The sequence below is a fragment of the Bufo gargarizans genome, chromosome 5, assembly GCF_014858855.1.
Source record: "Bufo gargarizans isolate SCDJY-AF-19 chromosome 5, ASM1485885v1, whole genome shotgun sequence".
NCBI lineage: Eukaryota > Metazoa > Chordata > Amphibia > Anura > Bufonidae > Bufo > Bufo gargarizans.
Genome location: NC_058084.1, coordinates 121,952,333 through 121,974,533, shown reverse-complemented (window position 1 = coordinate 121,974,533; position 22,201 = coordinate 121,952,333). Strand labels below are relative to the sequence as shown.

General features: G+C 41.4%; 1 protein-coding gene across 2 annotated transcripts in view; it reads right to left on the bottom strand.

The window, feature by feature from the left end:
• NOL4 (nucleolar protein 4) overlaps positions 1-22,201 on the bottom strand; it is a 281,515-nt gene that overhangs the window by 117,377 nt on the left and 141,937 nt on the right. For both annotated transcript variants that reach the window (XM_044293894.1, XM_044293895.1), the window contains exon 3: positions 208-319. In XM_044293894.1, the coding sequence (XP_044149829.1) occupies positions 208-319 (112 nt within the window). The remainder of the gene's footprint in view (positions 1-207; positions 320-22,201) is intronic.

Genomic DNA, 22,201 nt, shown 5'->3' with positions numbered 1-22,201 from the left:
GCATTGAAGCAACTGCCATGTGATTGGTTGACTAGATAATCGCATTAATGAGAAATAGAACAGGTGTTCCTAATAATTCTTTAGGTGAGTGTATATATATATATATATATATATATATATATATATATAGTAAAACAGTAACATACATAGAATGAGTATGTACATAATATACATTGAGAAATTATCATCTATGGGACTTTTCCTTACCTTTATGTTCTCCTCCATCTGGATTTAAGTGCATTCTTTTCTGACACTCTGAGCAGCTCATCAGAAATCTTGTCACTGCTTCTCTTGGAAGGAAGGCATAAGTCTCTGAAATCTAAAAAAAATCAAACATCCACCATGTAAGATCAATCACCACATAAAGTAAAAAAGACTAAATCAGTTTCAATAGAAAACAAGTAGCAAGATTGACTATCTCATATCATATAGAACAGAACTATATTCCATGGAAATACAAGTGTAAAATCCCATTGTCAGCCAAGACACACACATATGCTCCACATGGCCAAAAGTATGTGGCCACCAAATCTAATTGTTAGTTTTACCACAAGGTATTGGTGGGTTTATGCCACATGCATTACTATGAGCATTTGTGAGAGCAGCCCAGTGGTCTTAATGTGAAGTTAAATGTCTATGAGCAACAATCAATTGGAGGGGCTCATTCATCTGCACACACTGACAGAACTAGGGAGCCAAGTGGAGACCAACATCAATACAGCAATTCGTTGGAAGTTTTGTGATTGGATTTCTATGGCTGGTGAGCAGCACACATTGCTGAATTCATCCATGCGCAGAAGCATGTGGTTTAATGGACAGTCTGAAGTGATGGATAATTCTCCACCATCGAGTGATCTGGGTTTGGAGGATGAAAGGAGCGGAGTTCCAGCAGTTTAGCTTTGTGAAGAAGGAATACCGGTTTGGGGTCATTTTGCAGCATTTGAGTTACCTTCTGCAGCGCTCAATGGCATTCTAGAGAACTGTGTGCTCCCAATAAAGAATATGTTACTGATTTAGGTGTGTTAGAAGTTCATGGCCTTAGCTCTGAAGTTGGGACACTGACTGGAATCCATAAGGCATTATCCATCATCAGTGCTTGACTTCAACAAGGTTCTTGTGAATGAATAGACATGTCTCCCAGCTATCATGGTGCAAAACATATTGGCAGTCCTTCCTAGAAGAAGGGCCGGTTTTAGCAGAAAGGGTAGGGGAACCCCAATATTGATGCGCACATTGTGTGATTTCTGGCAAAAATATATTTTCTTTATGAGACTGGTTCTTTTGATTTAGTACTTTCATTAGGCACCAGGTGTATAGTCTGTAGATAATATTACTAGGAGTCTATATTTCAGAAGGCATGATACATAATACATATTTTTGAAGGAAACTATAAATCTGGTCAGTTGCTTAAGGTGACCTGTTTGCCGTACGCTGACCTATATGTAGTTCCTGTGTGATTTACTGTATGCCGCTACTTTCCTAAATGCTTTAATTAAAACCAGTGGATGAAATGACATTGGCTGAGGTGAAAATAAGAACACATGTTATGAATGCTCAAAGAGTACACTTCAAATTACTAACTTAGTAAATTCAGTATCTGAATAAAGAGGGTGACGATATCACATAGAGATTAAAGTGAGACTCTATCTATTGTATTAGGCAAACGACAAAGGAAAGCAAGAATAAATTAATAAATGGTTAAAAGTCCGGGGATTGTAAAATAGGTTAATTAAAAATGCTTAACATACACTTTTTTTGTTAGGATTTTTTTTTTCTGAATGATGAAAAACTAACAAATAATTAGAAAGCTAATTAGAAATATAGTAGTTGTAAGAACGAAAGAGGTGATAATTAGTAACGGACCAGAGGATAGGATAGGATAGGCCAGCAATATTAAAGTCCTGTACTGTATCAAAAACAAGTTAGTTATTGCTCTGATTCGCGTGAACGTATATGGGCCTCTCTAGATCCCAAAGGAAATTTGAAGACTTGGAGGTTGAATCCTTTGTAATTTCACTATTAAATACAGAAACCAAGCTAATCATAAAGAACCTTATAAATTGTTTCACCAAGGTGACCCTCGGACCTATACACCTGGATCAGAATGGCTTTACTCCTGCTAGAGAATTTATTTTGTCTACTTTCTAAGGCTAGTTTCACACTAGCGTTCGTCGGTACGCTCGTGAGCTCCGTTTGAAGGAGCTCACGAGCGGAGCAGAACGCTTCCGTCCAGCCCTGATGCAGTCTGAATGGAGCGGATCCGCTCAGACTGCATCAGTCTGGCGGCGTTCAGCCTCCGCTCCGCTCGCCTCCGCACGGACAGGCGGACAGCTGAACGCTGCTTGCAGCGTTCGGGTGTCCGCCTGGCCGTGCGGAGGCGAGCGGATCCGTTCAGACTTACAATGTAAGTCAATGGGGACGGATCCGCTTGAAGATGTCACCATATGGCTCAATCTTCAAGCGGATCCGTCCCCCATTGACTTTACATTGAAAGTCTGAACGGATCCGCTCAGGCTGCTTTCACACTTAGAATTTTTTCTAAGTTATTAATGCAGACGGATCCGTACTGAACGGAGCCTCCATCTGCATTAATATGATCGGATCCGTTCAGAACGGATCCGATCGAACGCTAGTGTGAAAGTAGCCTAAAATAGACATGCCAGGAGGTGACAGGTCCTTTATTATAATTCACACACTCTATTATTTTCTTTAGATTTTTGAAGAACATCAGAGTTAGGCTGCATTCACATGTCCGTGTGTGTTTTGCGGATCCACGAATCCGTGGATCCGCAAAACACGGACATCGGCGATGTGCGTTCCGCTTTTTGCGGACCGCACATTGCCGGCATTCTCATAGAAAATGCCTTTTCTTGTCCGCAATTGCCGCAATTTTTCTTGTCCACAATTTCTTGGAAGTACGGATCCGCAATTCCGGATCCGGGCAGCACATCGTGCTGCCCCATAGAAATGAATGGGGCCGCAATTCCGTTCCACAAAAAGCGGAACGAAATTGCGGACGTGTGAATGGACCCTTAGGTGCAGCTCCAAATACCTCAGATCTGGTAGAATCCCAGTGAGGTTTTATACATAACGAGCAGTCGTAACAAGATTGGCGAATGTTGGAAACTCATTTTGATAAAATATAAAAGAACCTTAATATTAAAAACCTCAATTAAAATTTTAAAAATACTAGAGATACTAGGGATAACTCAGCTAGTGCCCCAATGTTAATTTGTAGATTAATCTGGTTACAATGACTGAATCATATGAAGTAAAGGACTGTATCAAGGTTTGAATGTTTAAATGAATGCACGTGAATGAAAATATTGGGGAATAAAGTCATTATTTCTTTTTTTTATTTTCTCTTTTATTATGATTGTTAGATTGGTGGAAGTGTGAGGAAGGAGGGAAGGTTTTCAGACAAGATTATGATGACATATTTTAATGAAATGTTGCAAATAAAAGAAAAATAAAGAAAAAAACAAGACTGCTACTATGTACCTATCACACTTCCTTTCTAAAAAAGGGAGAAAAAATAATAAAGCCAGCAAAAGAGGAAATACGGACAATCACAATACATTAGTAAGTGTCTTTTGCTGAAGTGAGACAACCCCATGAAGGAATCGTTGTCTTATATAGATGACTATTCATTTGAGTGGCTGTCATATAATACTACATCTTGCGATGGCTGCTACAAGGGAAATGCCTGTCTTACTCCGGCAAAATCAGCTGTTTGCTAGGGATGCTGGAAGCATAAACCAGGGCAACCAGCTGATTTCCTCAGCAGATACAATGTGAAAGGGGTTGTCTTACATGAGATAATCCCTTTAAAATATGGCAAAAATGTGCCTATAAAATAGCACAAGCATTCAGTAAAAAGCATTGCTTGCATCTGCCCCTCTTAACCTTGAATGAGAACAAAACTAAACTGTTGTCAGAATGAAATACTTAGTGTTTTTTATGCACATTCCGGATGTCGGTACATTAGATTATGGTCGCATGCCAATCTTGTAGACCAGCATAACACAAAGCTTTTGTCCAATCAGCATTACTGGAGAACTGTCTCTTACCTTGACCTGCATATGTTCTGCTCAACAGACGTATTTTAGAAAGTTTTCCATATTTCAACTAACTTTGTAAACTTAAAAAAATCTGCATTCAACTGTATGCGTCAATGGGTTTCTCGTTTTCTTTATATTGAGTTAAGTGCTTATCCATATATTCACATAAGGTCTCAGCAAATTTGGATCAAGGGTCACATAGCTGTTAAAATTATGTACTAACATATGGTGCATTCAGAGGTGGTAATCGCTGCCAAAGGTGCTTCAACTAAGTACTGAGTAAAGGCTCTGAATACTTATGTCAATTAGTTTTTCTTTTTCAATAGCAAAGATTTCAAATATTCTGTTTTCACTTTCTCATTAGGGAGTATTGCGTGCAGAATGATGGGGGGAAATTTTAACTTTTTTTACATAAAATGTGAAATACGTGAAATTGTCAGAAGACTTTCCAAATGCACTGAACTTTTGTAAAAGGCAATAATCTAGAAACAAAAGCTTTCATTGGGATATATAGAACTACAGATTCCTAAGTGGCCTTGTTATTAAACCGCAACTTTTATTAAATCAAGCATAACATGAAAATAAAGGATGCAAAGTATAACCTAGAAGGAGAAGCTGTAGAAATCAGGGTGTGGTCCAGGGATTAGAGGTATAGGCCTGGAGGTCACTGTTGCCATATTATTATGTGTGAGTACTCCCTAGCCAATGACAGGAGTAATTGGTACCATAGTGGCAGGGATCTGACTCCAGTGAATTGTGCTGGCACTAGATTTAGCAGTAGCCTTCCAGGTTCAGTCTCCTTATAAAGTCTTCCCCAACGTGTTTCACCGTATTAGTTTTGATGCTCCCTGAAGAGCCCTAATACTGTGAAACATGTTAGAGGACAAGGGTTAATGATAGGATAGGGTGCATCAGTTTGGGTCTGAGGTTCCAGAGGCTGGGGATCACCATTGTGCAAGTGCTCCAACTACAACCACTATAGGGATTGAACTCTCACACAGCTAGGGCAAGTTGATTCAGCCAAGAATCTATTAGGAGACCTCCCCAGGGAGACTGAACCTGTTGGGGCTACTGCTGAATCTAGTGCCACCACAATTCACCGGAGTCAGTTCCCTGCCACTGTGATTCCAATTACTCCTGTCGTTGGCTAGGGAGTACTCACACATAATAATATAACAATAGTGACCTCCAGGCCTATACCGCTAATCATTGGACCACTCACTCATTACTACAGCATCTCCTTTTAGGTTATACTTTATATCCTTTATTTGCATTTTTATGCTTGATTTAATAAAAGCTAAGTATTAATAACAAGGGAATATATCCGGGACACTTAAGAATGTATTTAAAGAGGGCCTTTCACTGGTCCTGACATTACAATATAAGTGCCTGGCACTGTTCTCGCGCTTATTATTTTTTTCCCATGGGCTGCTCCGTTCCCCCACTATGCCTCCCATTCTGGTTGTCCACCCTGTATGCTAATCCATACCATCGGTACAGGGAGGAGGAGATGGCCGTGTTTCTCAGGGGGCGTCTCCTTCTCCCCGGCTGTGAGCAGTCCAAACGCAGCGGACCGCGTCACAGCCAGGCAGAAGGCAAGCTTTTTTTTCACATGGTCCTCTGTGATTGGACAGCCGTCTCCTCCTTCCTGTACCGATTGTATGGATTTACATACAGGGAGGGAAACCAGAATGGGGGACACAGTGGGGCAATGGAGCAGCTCATAGGAAAAAAAATAAGCGCAAGTACATCTCCTTAACATGCCCTACAGTGCCAGGTACTTATATTGTAATGTCCGGACCGGTGAAAGGTCCTCTTTTACTCTCTAGGATTCAGGCAGGGCGCACAATCTTAGCCCAATTGACCTACATTGAGTTATACAGAACTACAGTCTCATCAAGACCAAAATGTATTTTTTTAATGCAAGGGGGTCTAAATATTCCTAAAAATAGTGACCCAAACAGATAATTATCCCAGTGAGGACAGATAAAAAAAAATGTCCAGATTATTAAGAGTGCCGTGCAATATGAAATCCAAAAGACCTGTAAGCACTTCATATAGAAATATATGGAATTAAACAGTTATGCTTAAACAGATTTTGGGATCTGGAGGATCTGGACAAGCCATATCTACTGATGTATTTTTTTAGATGGGGGGATTGCAGTCAATACTGACATGACATTTATTTTACTAGTTTGACTGCATAAGTAAACGGCTCTATTTTACATAGTACCATATATACCATATATTTCCAATCCTCTCATCATTTCATCTGGTTATCTCTTATCACTAAAGCTGTATAAAATAAAATATTCACACAAAGGGTTTTTATCTCTGCAAGTGTTTGTCAGTGATGTGACCACACAGAAAAAACTGAGAAGAAGAGTGAAGTCTAGAAAAGAGGTTACTGGCTTAATAGATCATACAGGAGAGTGATGAATACACATTAGTGAGATTAGGAAAGCAAAACGTTAGGTTCCTCTAGGGACACAAAATTGATCAAGTCTGTAGCATGCATCTTAACATGAAAGTAGTAAAACTCCTAATGAAAACATGATGAGTTCAAGTCAAATCAGCTGTCAACGGAAGACTGAAGAATGAACAAAGGTAGTGCACACAATACGGAGTCCAAAATACACTGAATTTACAACCCAGGACACAATTGAGAATACACTAACCATGCAAGTGGACCAAGGATAATGACTTCTGCCTCATATAGAATGGTAGAAACCTTGGGATGGGACACCCTGCACCCCCAGGAAAGCAATAGTGTGAATCTAGTTCACTTAGCTCTCCAACTATTTCCCTCTTGTCATAATATGGTCAATTTTGATTAATTTATTTTCCCATTTGATGGTTCCACTGACAGTTATAACCCCCGTTCCTCAACAAATTTGCACATTTAGTTTGGCCAAATATCATTAGAATGGATTGAAATTTGCAGCTGATGCTTATGTCCAAGGGTGAAAATGATCAGAGTGACAAAAACTAGTTTAAGTTCTCTCTAAATGTAATATTTGCTGCATATATCCTATCTACAGATGTAACAATGTTTAACTTAATACTAATGCGCTAAATAAACTGCTGAAAATTAAACTGAATGTTCATTGGCTTTTGTTGTGATTACTGTCAATTAAAATATTGCTGCAACAGTGTATTTCAAGGGGTTCTCTGGGAATTAAGAAAATGAAAATACTTAAATATTACTTTATTATAAATATATTCCAAAATACCTTTCATTAGTAATAATGGCTTGTTTTGTCTGGGGAGCAATCATTAGGAGAAATAAAATGGCCGCCGTCCTATTAGTACACACAAAACGTGTCCTAATCACACAGGATGACAAGTTACTTCAGAACACTTAGCTAAAGAGCTGCCCCATCCTCCTCTCTGCTCTGCTTGTAGACCAAAGAAAAGCAGTGCTGTTGGTAACATCAACATGTTACAAACCAACAATAAAAATCCAAGGTGCCCACAAAATCTCCAGAATTCACATTCCCAGAACTAAATGTGGAGAAGCCTAGCAAGCAAAATGGGGGAGCTGGAGTCTATTGTATTGGAGGAATACATCATGTGGTTAGTATGGCTGGACTCTTTGTATGACTGGACTGTTAAGGGTTTTACACTCTTTAGGAAAGGCAGGGCAAATAAGAAAGGAAGTTGCGTGGGCCTGTCTGTGAGGAGTGATATGAGGGCGAGTGTGAAAGATGCAATTGTGGGTGCGGATGGTGTGGATGTTGAAACCTTATGGGTGGAATTATAAAGGGAAATAAACACTAAAAAAATAATACTTGGTGGAATCTAAAGACCCGCTAACATCACTGAGGAGCTAGCAGTACAGTTGTGTAACCAAACAGTGCGGGCTGCACAGGCTGGTACATTGGTCATAATGGGAGATTTTAACTTCCCAGACATTGACTGGGGTCATTGTTCTGCCTCAACTGCAAAGGGGAGAAAATCCCTCAACTTGCTCCAGGACCACTTTATGGGCCAGTTTGTAGAGGATCACACTAGGGGCAATGCTCTGTTGGTAATTTCTAACAATTCAGAGCTCGTAAAACACTTGGCAATAGTGACCACAAAATCATAATATTCCCCCTAAACTGCAAAAAGCTATTTTTTTTAAAAGGCCAATTTCCCTGGATTGAGGGCAGCTGTTCAGGGCATAGACTGGGAGCAACTATTGGCACACAATATTACAGGCGATAAATGGAAGAGCTTTAAATCTACTTTGGGTCAGTATACTACAAAATATATTTCTGTAGGTAACAAGTGGCTAAAATTATACCGCTGACTTCTGTGCAGAAAAGTGAATTTAAAGTCAAATCAGTTCTATGAAGTCTATCTAACATGCATAATGGACAGAGTTAGCATTACCTGAATATTTTCCTGTAAACTATGAGGGACATTTATGTCTGCTACACCAGTTTTGCAATGAAAAATGTTGCAAGTGATGCCTGTGTGCGACATTTGGTGCATATATTTGTGGCATTTGGTGAGCCTCGCCACTTTTAGAAGTGCGGTGAAAGGTAGGTCAGGATTTCAAATTAGAACCCAAGTCCCATTTATGATGTGCAACTTTTTAAAAATTAGCAAAAAAGTTTCTTCTCCAAGCCAGGCAACCCCCTGGGATCCAGTCTCCATCGCGGAAGCCCAGAGGAGCATGGAGCCAGTGCAGGAAAGCAGGTAAGTAATCTTCCCTTTACAGGCCTGGTAAAGTGTGGGTGTTTTTTTTCCCAAACCTAACCCATTCTTGCAGAACCCCTTTATGAGCCCACTATTGCGTCTGTGCCTAGGACCAGTAAAGGATCTTCTAATACTGTGGTTTTCCAGTCTAACAATTTTTGATGGAAATCAATTTCACATTAACTTCACCCCTTTCAATGGCGGGGTTCTCATGCTTGGTGACACATGATGTGCTTTATAATTATGTCATTTGAAATAATACAGTAGTACGTACAAACAGTATGGTAGTATAGGCAGAAAATTGAAAGCCGTTTTTTCTGTAACCTTTCCTTCCACTTCAGTATTTTGGAAAGTGGGCTCAAGCTGTGATAAAAGTAATGTATCTTTGTAAGTGCAAATGAATGTTGATAGTCAATTTGTTTAATTTCCAAGTGATATAAGGCTCCGGTGTCCCTGATATCAGCATTTGCAATTGTGTATGTGACAACAAATGAGAAATTATGGTAATACTATTCACTCTGCAGCTAACAAATGATTGTGTTGAATATTTAAAGCTTTGAAATCACAGAACTGAAACCTAAGCTGCCAGTAATGACAGGGCAGGGGCTGCTCCGCCGTTTTAACTGATGTTACCGTGATCTTGGAGGGCTAGAAAGTGGGAAATAATTTACACATGAATATTAAACTTCAGGAACAACAAGGCATGGTGCCATTCTTTTATCTTTTGTTAGTTTGAAAGAAAATTATAGCGACTATAATTATATACTTCTGTCTTAATTACTTTACCTTTAAAAGTGTGACAAAAGGGGGCATGGCTTACCAGTGACGCTATGAAAAGCATGTTCATTGAGCTCCTAGTAGCCTGTTCAGCATTGCAGTATTGATAGCAGAGCTCTTCAAGCAGAATCAAAAATGGTGAGAAGTAAGAGGTAAAACAAGACCCTGGCTCCCAAGACCTCCCGTGACACCAAGGGACAAAGTATTCAGCGCTTTTCCCACCCTTGGTCTAAGCAGCTGGACGAAACTGGGGAAGGTAAGGTGGCACTGGGTGCACTTGTATGCACTAGATGACAGAGCAACACCACTCCATCCTCCTCTACCCTCTGCTCAAGTGTGCAGCTAGCTGCTGCTTCAGATCAGGACTATTTGGAAAAAGGAACCGAAGGCTCTTGGAACTGGAAAGAACATTTAAGGTCCATACCTACCAAACAGGAAATGGGTCATACATTGGCAGGTTGCAACAGGTACACAGGAAGGAATAGGAGGCGATTAAGGAGAACAATAAAAAGCTTGGGCAAAGGGTGGAGGAGGCTGAAGAGGGCAAAGAAATTATTTGACCCAACTAGAACAAGATTGATGATCTAGAAAATAGACCTTGGCAGAACAACATACGCATAAGAGGCATTCCGGAAACTGTGCTCATGGATGAGTTAGAGTCTGTGGCACAGTTTTCAAAGATATCTTGGGTGAAAAGGCCATGGAACCTATTCTTATTGACTGCATTCACAGATCACAAGATCACAGATCATGCTATATGCTGGATTAATTTTTTCACAGAGAAGGACGCCGTCATGATAGCTGCGAGGGAGAAACAAGACCTAAGATGTAATGGAACAATCCTTGCAGATCTTTTTAGATGCACTCTCAAATGATGTAAAGTCCTTAAGTTTCTTCTCACAGACCTCAGAGACAAAGGGATTCCTTATCTCTGGGGGTTCCCCGGAGAACCCTATCACAAAAGACGGCTAATCTTAAATCATTGAGTGATCTCCTGAAGTTTCTAGAGACTTTCAATTTACCCCATAATCTACTTCCTGGTAGCCTTCCTCTGGGCCTGCCTCAATGTGAAAGATGGCAAAATCTGATGCTTGTACTTCTCCTGGGCTCTAAAAAGTTCACAGTTTTTTCCTCCAGCTCCCAAGTCTATTCAAGACTATTTCTGTCCTCCTTTTTAGGATACTACCCATTAGTGGATTTTTTTCTTTATTACTTACATATAAGTTATATGTAGTGACCATTCAATATCATTTTCCAGATTTTTCTATGTCAACTGGGGTACACTAGAGAGCCCCAGAGCCTATGGCTTTCAGTTTCCCACATAGGGACCTCAGGTCTGTCCTTAGTGATAGTTCTGGACTGGGCCTAAGAGCTAAGTTACTTATAGTTTTGGCTATTTCTGATGGCATTTTTTTCTGTTCTCTTATTTGTTCCTTATGTTATCTTTTTTTGTCTCTCCTTTGCTATTGTTTCCACCTCCCTGGCCAGATAGGGACTTCCAGAAAACATTGAGACCTCTTACTCTGTCTACAGTATAGGGAAGATTTATTAAAACTGGTGTAAAGGAAAACTGGCTCAGTGTCCCATATGAACCAATCAGATTTCACCTTTCATTTTTCAGAGCTCCTTTGGAAAATGAAAGGTGAAATCTGATTGGTTGCTATGGGCTTTTTTTTCTGTGACTTCTCTTAGGTAGTCGGAGGTGGACTTAAACATGGCCTTTGACCCAGAATTTGACTCGATGCCAGGTAGGTCATCTATTTTCCAGGTGGTGACTCAGACTGTGGAGATGAATTTCTTCCATGGAGCTGATAGATCTATGAAGGGTACTACACCCTGGTGGAAGAGATTATAGGTTTCACTCTATGGTCCATAATGGTTATACCTGACTAGATTATCTCTTAGTTTCCCATGCCCTTGATTAGGAAGTAACAATCCCACTGAAGTGAATGGGACTGCTTAGTTGTAATTACACCTGCTCACATTGAGCACGGCTTTCTCTTCAAACAGCTGATCGGCGTGGGTGCCAATCAGATATTGATGATCTATCCTGAGGATAAGTCAACAATATAAAAAAGAGGACACCCCCTTTAAAATACTCTAAAAAAATGTGACCTTGAGGTTCCATAATCGTATTTCTAAACTCAACCACAGGGATCAGTTCAGTTTTGTGGCAGGGTGCAAAGGGATAATACATTGTATTATCCCTTTGCACCCTGCCACAAAACTGAACTGATCCCTGTGGTTGAGTTTAGAAATATGATTATGGAACCTCAAGGCCAAATTTTTAGAGAGTATCTTAAAGGGGGTGACCTCTTTTTCATATTGTTGACCTATCCTCAGGATAGATCATCAATATCTGATTGGCACCCACGCCGATCAGCTGTTTGAAGAGAAAGCAGTGCTCAATCAATAAGGACACTATCAGTCATTTCTCAGGCTCATTTCTGGAGAATCCCTCTTTGTCTGCTCACTGTGGATGCTGAAAAAGAATTTGACTTAATTAGCTGGGATTTCCTAGAGATGACCCTTAGAAAAGTAGGCTTAGGACAAATTATGCTTAGAAGAATCCTAGCACTATATAAGGGACCTATGGCTCAGGTGCACATGAATGGAAAACAATCTTGACTGTTTCACATTAATAACAGGACACATCAAGGGTGCCAGTTATCCCCACTATTGTATATATTAGTGATGGAGGTCCTGGCGACAGTCTTCAGAAAAAACACCTCCATATCAAGGGATGAAATAGGCACCACGCAGCATAAACTCAAGTTGTCTGCAGGCGACTTATTTATTTACATGACTAACCATTGGATAGGATTGCCAAATATCTTGCATGATTTTTTTTTATTATGGTGCTCACAGCAAGTTGAAGATCAATGTACAGAAGTCAAAGATGTCTCACTTACGAGACAGTTTCCCAGTTAAATGGCACTGAGAGAGTATTCCTTATCTAAGGGTGAAGATCCTGGCAAATCCTAAAGACTTATTACATCTAAACTTTCAACCATTGGCGAACACCATAAAGAAAAGTCTAAGAGGTTGGGCGTCTTTACAATTATCTTGGTTTGGCAGGATCATGGCCAGGTGTTCTGTCTCCGTCAGGTCAAATCATTTAAAGGGATTCTGTCACCTCCCTTAACCCAAAAAACGATTTTAAAGCAGCCATGAAGCACAGCTTACCTGGATTAGGCTGTGCTCTTTTATCTTGTAATCCGTCCAGCAGTTTCTGCAAAAAACTACTTTTATTGATATGCAAATGAGTCCTGAATGTGCCCAGAGGGGCGTTTTGTTCCTCTTAGAGAGCCCAGTACCGCCCCTCTTACAGTGCCCAGCCCGCCTTCCTTGCACTGTCTAACCGCCCCCAGCCTGCCACAGCCTCTCCTCCCTCTCCTCCCCCTCCCTCATGCCGAACGAACTCTCGCACAGGCGCAGTACCCACTGAGGGCTGCGCCTGTGCGATCAGCAGGAGACTGAGGGCAGGAGCTTCATCCTCGTCACTGGGCATGCGCCGAGCCCAGTGACGTCCGATGCTCGCTCTTCCCTCAGTCAGCAGGGAAGAGCGAGCATCGGACGTCACTGGGCTCGGCGCATGCCCAGTGACGAGGATGAAGCTCCTGCCCTCAGTCTCCTGCAGATCGCACTGGCGCAGCCCTCAGTGGGTACTGCGCCTGTGCGAGGTGACAGAATCCCTTTAATGACCCAACTGAGAACAATGTGAGAAAACGCAGCAACATAGCACGCCTTGTGTGCTGTAACACAGCAAGCTGTATTGTTCAGCTGATAGGAGGCACCTTGTACATAACCCATTTCAGGACCTTGGACAGCAGAGTGGTAACTGAGTAGCTGCATTCTCTGCTCTGGCCTTGTACTAACAAAGAATTGTATTTATTTTAGTCACTTATATAGCGCTGACATATTCCACAGCGCTTTACTGACATTAGCATCACTTGCTGTCCCCAGTGGAGCTCACAATCTAAGTTGCAAATCAAATGGCCACATAAAGATATATTAGAATATATTTAAAAAAAATGCCTCTAAGTTACATTTGTACAAGAGGACATTTAGATTTATCCAGAACCATAATTCAGAACCATATAGATTAGAAATCTGTTGACTGAATGCTGGTCCGGCCAACAGTTATTCTTTCCAAGCCTCCCACGCATATGCCCACCTGTCTCGTGTTAGTGTAAAATGTTTTCTCAATCAGGAGATGGGAATAGGGTCCTGTCAGATACCTCTGGTGGTGGCTGATGTCTCTTGATAAACATAAGTTTGAGGCTCAGACTAAGTTGTATTTCAAACATCTCAGTCTTACAATTTTACAATTTCTTTTTAAACAAAAAAGATATCCAACCAAGGCTTACAGATAAGAACAAATTTGTTCCGCACAACATCCAAAGCAAACAGCCAGAACAAGCAACTGCTGGCAAACAAACACACAATCACACCAACATCCATACCTCATATACATCGCAACACAGATCTGAGCTTGGATCCAAGTATCCCAAAGCTGTAAAAAATGGTCAGGCAGCATAGCTTAGTTAATACAATGATAGGTCAGTGTTAATCTGTTATACCCATTGGGATACTGTGGGGCATTTAGGGGGTTTCCAATTAAGAAGAATGACATTTCTAGCGTGGAACATTAAAAGTATATGCACCAGAAGATCTCAGGGAACCTGGAGATGTCTGGCACATGATTTTCTTAGATTTCTTTTAAGCTGGGGAATGGGGGGGGGGGGGGGGGTTGTTAGTTACTGTGATAGTTATGTAAAATATTATGTTTGTCCTCTTGATGTGTCAGGATTTAAATTATGCTTTACTGTAATATCTGACAATGTAACTATGAAATACGCTTTTGTGATCACTAGATAAATGTATTTTATATAATTTCCTGCCGAGAGACAAACTGAATAAAATTTGGTTTAAAAAAAAAAAAAAAGTATATGTATCACCCAGCCATATTTTGTAGGGACCATCCCAGAGACCATGCCAACAAACTAACTCCAGGAAGCCCCAGTGTTGTATAACAGGAAAGAGCTCTTGGAAGCATTACATCTGGTGCAGATGGGCTGGGGAAACCTACGCATTTGGCCCATTCTAGAGAGGGTAAAATATGCTTCTGTATCAATTGGTGCCTGGCACTAATTAGAGAGGATCGCCATGTACAGCCCAACTTCTTGAGATGTTGATCCTCTAGTTTTGGGATGTCCTCTCTCCACCTGTCAAAAGATTTCTTCAAAGTGGATTCTTGTTTTATCCACATTGTCCTGTAGAAGGAGGAGAATGTTTTAACACGTGTAACCCTTCTAGCTACTTTTTCCATCAGAGCATGTTGAATTGCAAGTGCCTGATCATTTTCCCCTAGCATCTGCTGTCAGGGGGAGTCAAAATGATTGGCCAGTCCTGTCCAAATTGGTGGGTTCAACAGATGTTCATCAAATATGAATGGCCACCTTAATTTTATATACCCTGTAACGCACAGTCTGCATGTGGTAATGAAGCTCAGTCTACAGCGCACGTTACAGCTGAACCGCTCATTAACACTCTCCAAGCAAGAAAGTGAAATATTCGGGAAGTAAGAACTGAGTTAACTTTAAGGCTAGGAGAATAATTAGAATGTTAAATTGGTACAGAAATGTCATGTAGGTCATTTTGGGGGGGAAAGTACAGTTAGATCATGCAAAAGTAGTACAATTTATCCAAGTGCAAGTGATTGATACATTTGACCTAACAAAGACGAGACAGCGTCTGCATTTTGATGTGGATTTTGTCATCCAGTCTTCTCATAGCAGAAAGTGCACAGAAATGGATAACAGCAAATGGGATGCAATTAAATAGAGCAAGGAACTATGTTGGTTGAAAGGATGTCTTCAAGGCTGTATTGACCTGTGAGGGATGATTATAGGGCACTACATATACAGTATATGAGCAGCATAGACATTCTGTTCTCAGTCTTTGTCATCTGGTGAATGCATGTGTCTATTGAGTCCCAACAAAACTGTCCAGGGCAATCCTACACAAAGCAGTGCACAGCCACAAATACAGCGGCACCCGCTTCCCGCTATCCAAACATTACACCTCTTTACCAGTCTCCTTCACGTTGAGAAATCACCTGGCCCTTCTACTAAAGGTGCAATGTAGGTGTACATTCACACTCTGCTGTTTGCTGTTAACAACCTGTACCTAACATTTATAAAGGGAAAATTTCACTGGATCCTGAAAACAGGAAAATCTCCTGCAAAGTCAGGAATTCATTTTGGTTGTGGCAATCAGCGACTTATTGACCACTGACATACCATTTTTTTGCAAAGCTGGAGGACTTGGATGTTCTGTATGAGGGCACCCTCAAGATAGGGTGCTGTGTATGGAGGGGCTCGTTGACTAAGGCACACTGTAAAGCATTTTATGGCAGGCACTGTGAGTAGGGGCACTTTTTGTTTGGGGCACTGGTAACGGGTGAGCCCACTCAGCAATAGAATGTCACGAGAACCTCTCTTCAGGCTTCAGGCCTGAAAATTCCATCAATCATGGTTGAGTTCAGCAGTAAGGTACCGCAAAATGTTTTTCTTTTAATTTATAATGTACAATATGCAGGGGCACCAAGATAATTCAAGTAGCTGGAATCTGTCAGGGTAGCACACAGACAGAAAAATGCACAGAATAAGGCTCTCTAAAGCATATCCTTTAATAAATACACATATATTTTTTTAATCAGTATTAAAATATCAAAGTTTACGGTGAATCATCCCAAACATTCACTGTAATCTTTCATATTTTAACAACAATTTTTTCAAATTGTTTTTTAAAAAAGGGGTATTCCGGTTTCCTATATCGATGACCTGTCCTCAGGATATGTCATCAATATCAGATTAGAAGGGGGCCAACTCCCAGCACCCACGCCAATTAGCTTTTTGAAGAGAACGCAGGTCTTGCCCAAGCACTGCATTCTTTTCACTGTTTACCTGCTCTCCGTCAACATTGCAGTGGCGATCAGTGTAATTACAGCTCCTCTACCCCATTCACTTGAATGGGACAAAGTGTAACTACAATTTCTCCTTCCCATTGAAGCGAATAGGACGGAGGATCTGTAATCACACTGCTCACTGCTGCATTGCCGAAAGCGAGCAGGTAAACAGTGAAGAGGACGCAGTGCTCACAGCAGCATTGCATTCTCTTCAATCAGCTGATCAGCCGAGGTGCAGGGTGTTGGACCTTCGCCGATCTGATATTGATGACCTATCCTGAGAATAGTTCATCAATATAGGAAACTGAACAATCCCTTTAAGTTTTAAGGTAGCCTTATTCTGTAAATGTTTCTAGTTCATAATGCATGCTCACAATTGCCAAATGTCCTGGGATCTCCCCAACAAAGGGTTGACGTGCTATTTTGTTTAAAAAATGTGGTGTTTTAAATGGAAAAATTAACACTTAGCTGCACGTTTATGAAGAACGGCCCTGCGCTGGCGGCCTATCCACCGCTGATTCTAAATGTAAGACAGATAATAGAATATGATAAATGAGTCCCCTTCCCCACCTACGTCACACCCACTTTTTTTAGACCTGGTGTGAGTGAGGAAAAGTCGCATGATTGCTGTGCAAATTACCTTTGCTCCACAATCGGCGCCATACACCTAATATAGGCATATTTTTGTTTAATAAATGACCCCGTTAAAGTCTAAGGGCTCATGCACACAGCCATAGCCATTTTTGCGGTGCACAAATTGCGGATATGCAAAACACGGACACAAGCTATGTGCGCTCCGCATTTTGTGGAATGGAATGTCTGGCCCTCTATAGAACTGTCCTATCCTTGTCCATAATGCGGACAAGAATGGGACAGGTGCCACAGAACGGACATACTGTGTGCTGTCCACATCTTTCGTGGCCCGTGCACTTTTCTACCAGAATAATATTGCTAAATGTGCTGATCCCGTATAGTGTATGATACTCTATTCAATCTTGTCTAGAAAGGCATGCCGCACGATACATGTGTAGCTGTGTTTTAAAACTGCAGCACAAATTAAACACCCGGTTCCACTGGAAACAAAGGTTGGATTCACACAGTACAAGCTAATTTACTGTGCACCTGTAGTACCGATTCCGAGAATAAAGGACTTAAGCTGTAAAGTGTCACTTTCAGCCTTAAATATAGGCATCAAGGTGTGTGGCTCAGTGGTTAGCACTGGTACTTTGAAGTGCTGGGGTCCTAGGTTCAAATCTTACCAAGGACAACATCTGCATAGGGTTTATGTGTTCTTCCTGTGTTTCCATGGCACTCTGGTTTCTTCCAACAATTCAAAGACAATTTAATTTAGATTGTGAGCCCCACTGGGGACAGAGAGATGATAGTCTGGACTATGTCAGAACTATATAAAATATGAAATAAGTTAAAGGGTGTCCCAGTGCTCATTTTGTCATAGGGTATATAATTGACATACCATCCCAGTAGTAGGAAACATACCCTGGATACTCAGCGATAACAGGAGCAATAGTGCCAGAACCACAGTTCTGCAGTTGGGAGTGGTTGTACCGCAGCAATGGCCTGATACACATTCCACGTGTGCCTATTCCATGGAGGTGATCGCGCTGCCAGGTGCAAGTAAAGGCTTCTAAGCTAGGTCAGATTATATCAGGCTCTTCTATGCAACCGAACATATGAGTTCCAACAGGGATAGTTTCGTCACAAACGATCCTTCTGTTGAGGTTAGAGTTCCGTGCACATAGTGAAGTTCCGCCACAAATCAAATCTTTAAAAGGTTTTATTATACTCGCAAAAGAGATGGATAAACAAGCATTGAGCAAACATCCACACTCATGAATCCGGATGTGCACGAAACTCTAACCTCCACAGAAGGATCGTTTGTGACAAAACTATCTCTGTTGGAACTCGGATGTTCGGTTTCATAGAAGAGCTTGCTATAATCTGACCTAGCGTAGAAGCCTTTTTCTAGCCCAGCCTTTTTCTTTGTGGCTTTTGTTTTATGTTTTTATTTTTTTTTATTTTTATTAATTTTACATTCTACGTGTAAACGGTTTCATACAAGTCTATTACTGTACCTGAGAAGCACCTTAGTAGTGAAGAAGAACTTGCGTGCAATCTACCAGAAATTCAGGAGGGAGCAGAATTTGAGACGTGCAACAGCTGTCATGTCTTGGGCTCCTTATTGTTCTTGTGTTGTTCATACCTCCTTATCCACAGCAGGTGTATTGTTGAGCCATCAGAAAACTGCATGCAGATGAGGACGGCAATGCGTGGCGACATTTTGTGCTGTCAGTCAATGTTTAACCTTCTCCTACACTCCGTTGTATCATAAAATAACCCTGCTTCTGCCGCTGAATAAATGGTGTACAAGGAGGTTTCATGAAGTCCCCTCCCTAATAGTCTGCTTCCAGTAATGCAGTCTGGGTATAAAAATTGAGGACAAACCTGAGACCGAGGACAGTCTGTCCTATCCAATCGAAGATTCCATGAGAAGAAGGAGTCATAGTGATAATGAGTTAAGAGGTAAGAATATTATAGTAATGGAAAGAGGAAGGGAGAAAAACCAAAAGTGTGGTGGGGGGCAGAGTACAATGGGCACAGCGGCAGCTCCTAGCACAGATAATTTAACTATTCAGACCCTGGCTTTTTCTGAACTTTAGTTTTTCTCTGGAGATCCACTATAAATATAGATGAGAAATGGTTTCCGTGAGCAGATGAAGTTCAAGGGCCTGAGGGGGATATTAAGTATTGCATTTTATATGCAGGTGATGGTCATGATATGGGCCCATACTCAAACCTGTCACCAGTTTGTCATCTGAATCACTTTTAGGCTACATGCACTCGAACATTAGGGCTCCGTGCAGATGCTGTGGACCACAAATTGCAGTCCGTACTGTATGGGCACAGACCGCGGGGCAGCTGCATGCGGATCACTGACCCATTCACTTGAATGGGGTCCGCGATCCACATCCGACGGTCCGCGCCGCAAAAAAGTAGTGCATGCGCTACTTTTCTGCGGTGTGGAGGAGCGGCCAGAAACACCACAGAAGTAGTGCTTTCGTGGAGTTCCGATCCGTGCCTTCCTTCCGGTGTATGGGGGCCGCAATACGGCCATGGGGGGCATACGTTGTGTGCATGTAGCCTTATATTGTATATACACTGTAACCTGCCAAGTAATGATGCAAAGCATCAAGAACACATGTAAACAAATCGGAGTTCCCAGAGAGCACTTTAAAAGGGTTTTCTCAGATTCTTGAACTGATGATGTATCTGATCGGTGGGAGGTCCGACACCCAGGACACTCGCCGATCAGCTGTTTGAGAAGGCATCTGTGCTCGCAGTAGCACCGTGGCCTACATCACATTCATCAGTCACCTGGCCTAGGTGCAGCTCAGCCACCTGAGCTGCAATACCAAGCACAGCCATTATACAATGTACACCTGTGCTATGCAAGGTGAGCTAATAGAAGGCCACAGCGCTATTGTCAGACCCCCAACGATCGGATACTGCTGACCTACCTATCAGACCTCAGATCAGACCCCCAATCTTCATCAGACCCCCAATCTTCATCAGACCTCAAGTCAGCCCCTTAATCTTCATCAGACCCCCAATCTCCATCAGGCCTCAGGCCAGACCAAAATCTTCATCAGACCCCCAATCTTCATCAGACCTCAGATCAGACTCCCAATCTTTATCAGACCCCCAAATCAGACCCCTAATCTTCATCAGACCTCAGATCAGACCCTCCATCGGCACTAGCAGTGCTACACTCACTTCTCTCCGATCCTACTGTACTAATGAGCACTCCCATAATTGAAGCGCTCATTAGTATTCGCTTTATAAGACGCTCTACTATTCCCCCACCACACAAACACACTTTTTCGGGGGGAAAGTGTGCTTTATAAAATGAAAAAAAAAAAACTAAATTAATTATCATTGTACAGTTATACATATGATGCTGCTGATTCAACAATCATAGGTTCTCACAAAAGTGATGATGGTGAAACATATCCTTTTGGTATCACACTACAGCATAAATTGATCAATGTTATTTTTTTCCCAAAAAGTTTTCCATGAACTCCCCCTTCTACATGGCCCTTGATGCTGGAATATCATTTTTAAATTCACAAGTGCTAATTATTCCCGCAGACGTCCTGGCTCTACATTACAGTAAGTTATAGAATGGTATCACAGGAGCTCCCCTGGTTCAGGTTAAATTTCAGTTTGTTAGTTGTTGTTACTGGCAGATGTCCAAAGCTGTAATTATTTCCTTGGGGAATTTTCCCAAGAGCAGGGGTATATTGCCGACAGACAGCCCGCTATTGTAATACAACACCTGTAAATAGCAAGCATTTAAATAGGTGCTGCTTTACAGCAGTGGGAATAATGTGTTGGCACAACTGCCATGGTGAACGTACGTGAGATCCCATGCTCAGGTGTACAGGATAATACATGTACCCTGATATTCCTACAGGATACATCATGAGCGTTTTAGTCAGATCTGAGCTCTTCAGATCAGCTCAAGAGAAAACTGAAGACTCATTATGCAGTCACACTGAATCATTTCACAACAATAGATAATTAAATTACAAGAAGATTAAAGTTCAAATAATAGAAATCGGTAAACTACTATGTATTGTCTTCAGCTGCTGAAAAGAATCCATTTCGGTGGATGACTCCTCAATACAAATGCAAAACACAATCTTAGCATCTTTGAGACCAACCTGTAATTCTTTTGAGCTGTTAAAGGGGCTGTTAATTTTCCATTTTAATTTATTGATCTGTACATTTTTCACATTCGAAAAATTAAAGGGGATCTCCATAAGTGTGAAAAAGTAAATCCAAAAACAAACAGGTAAGTTCATGCCTTTATTTAGATCTATTGCATCCACTGGTGTGAGGAATGCATGGTTCTACGCCGTGACATTTCTCCTCACCTATGGAGGTACTAGATGCAGTACATCCAAACAATGCTCTCCTTAGTCATAATTCATGAGATTTGTTTTTAGGGTGCAAACTTCTGCTGAATGAACATTGCAGTGAATCAGAAGTGGATCCTTTTATGATCTACTTTTGATTTTGGCTTTCACAACTGCATCGGAAGACCTACCTATGTGGCTGAATCCTAACAACCCCTTTAATTTTAAAGAACTACCACTGATAGAGGGTTATTACTATAAACAGGCATAAGGTAGATGCAAACACATTTGGGGTTCTCCAGCCGTGAATCTGGCATGAGGTGGAGTTCAGGTCTACAGAGATACCGGTTAGGGATGTCCAGGAACTTGATTCATGCATTCAGTAAAAAAAAATTGCGATTCTAAACTGGAATCTAAATGGAGCAGAGTAGGAAGGATCCTCAGTCTGGTTCAAAATTTGTGAGGCTGTGGTATGGTATATATAGATGACAATACACACAAAACAGCTGCCACATGAGGGTTGGGAGAAAAGCCTTGACCAGACACCTCTGGCAGCAGCTTATCTTCTGGAAGGACAAAAAGATTGAACCCAGTAAAGCCCAACAAGCTGATCCTCGTTTTCTTCAAAGTCTGGCCACTGGAGGACAGACAGGTGGCACCCATACCATTAGATTGTCGGAGATCCTGCAGATTTCAGCATCAGGTTCTATTCTTTCATACGTCCCTAGTGTAAACAGGCAGTTTGACTTTTTCCTTTTTTTATCCTG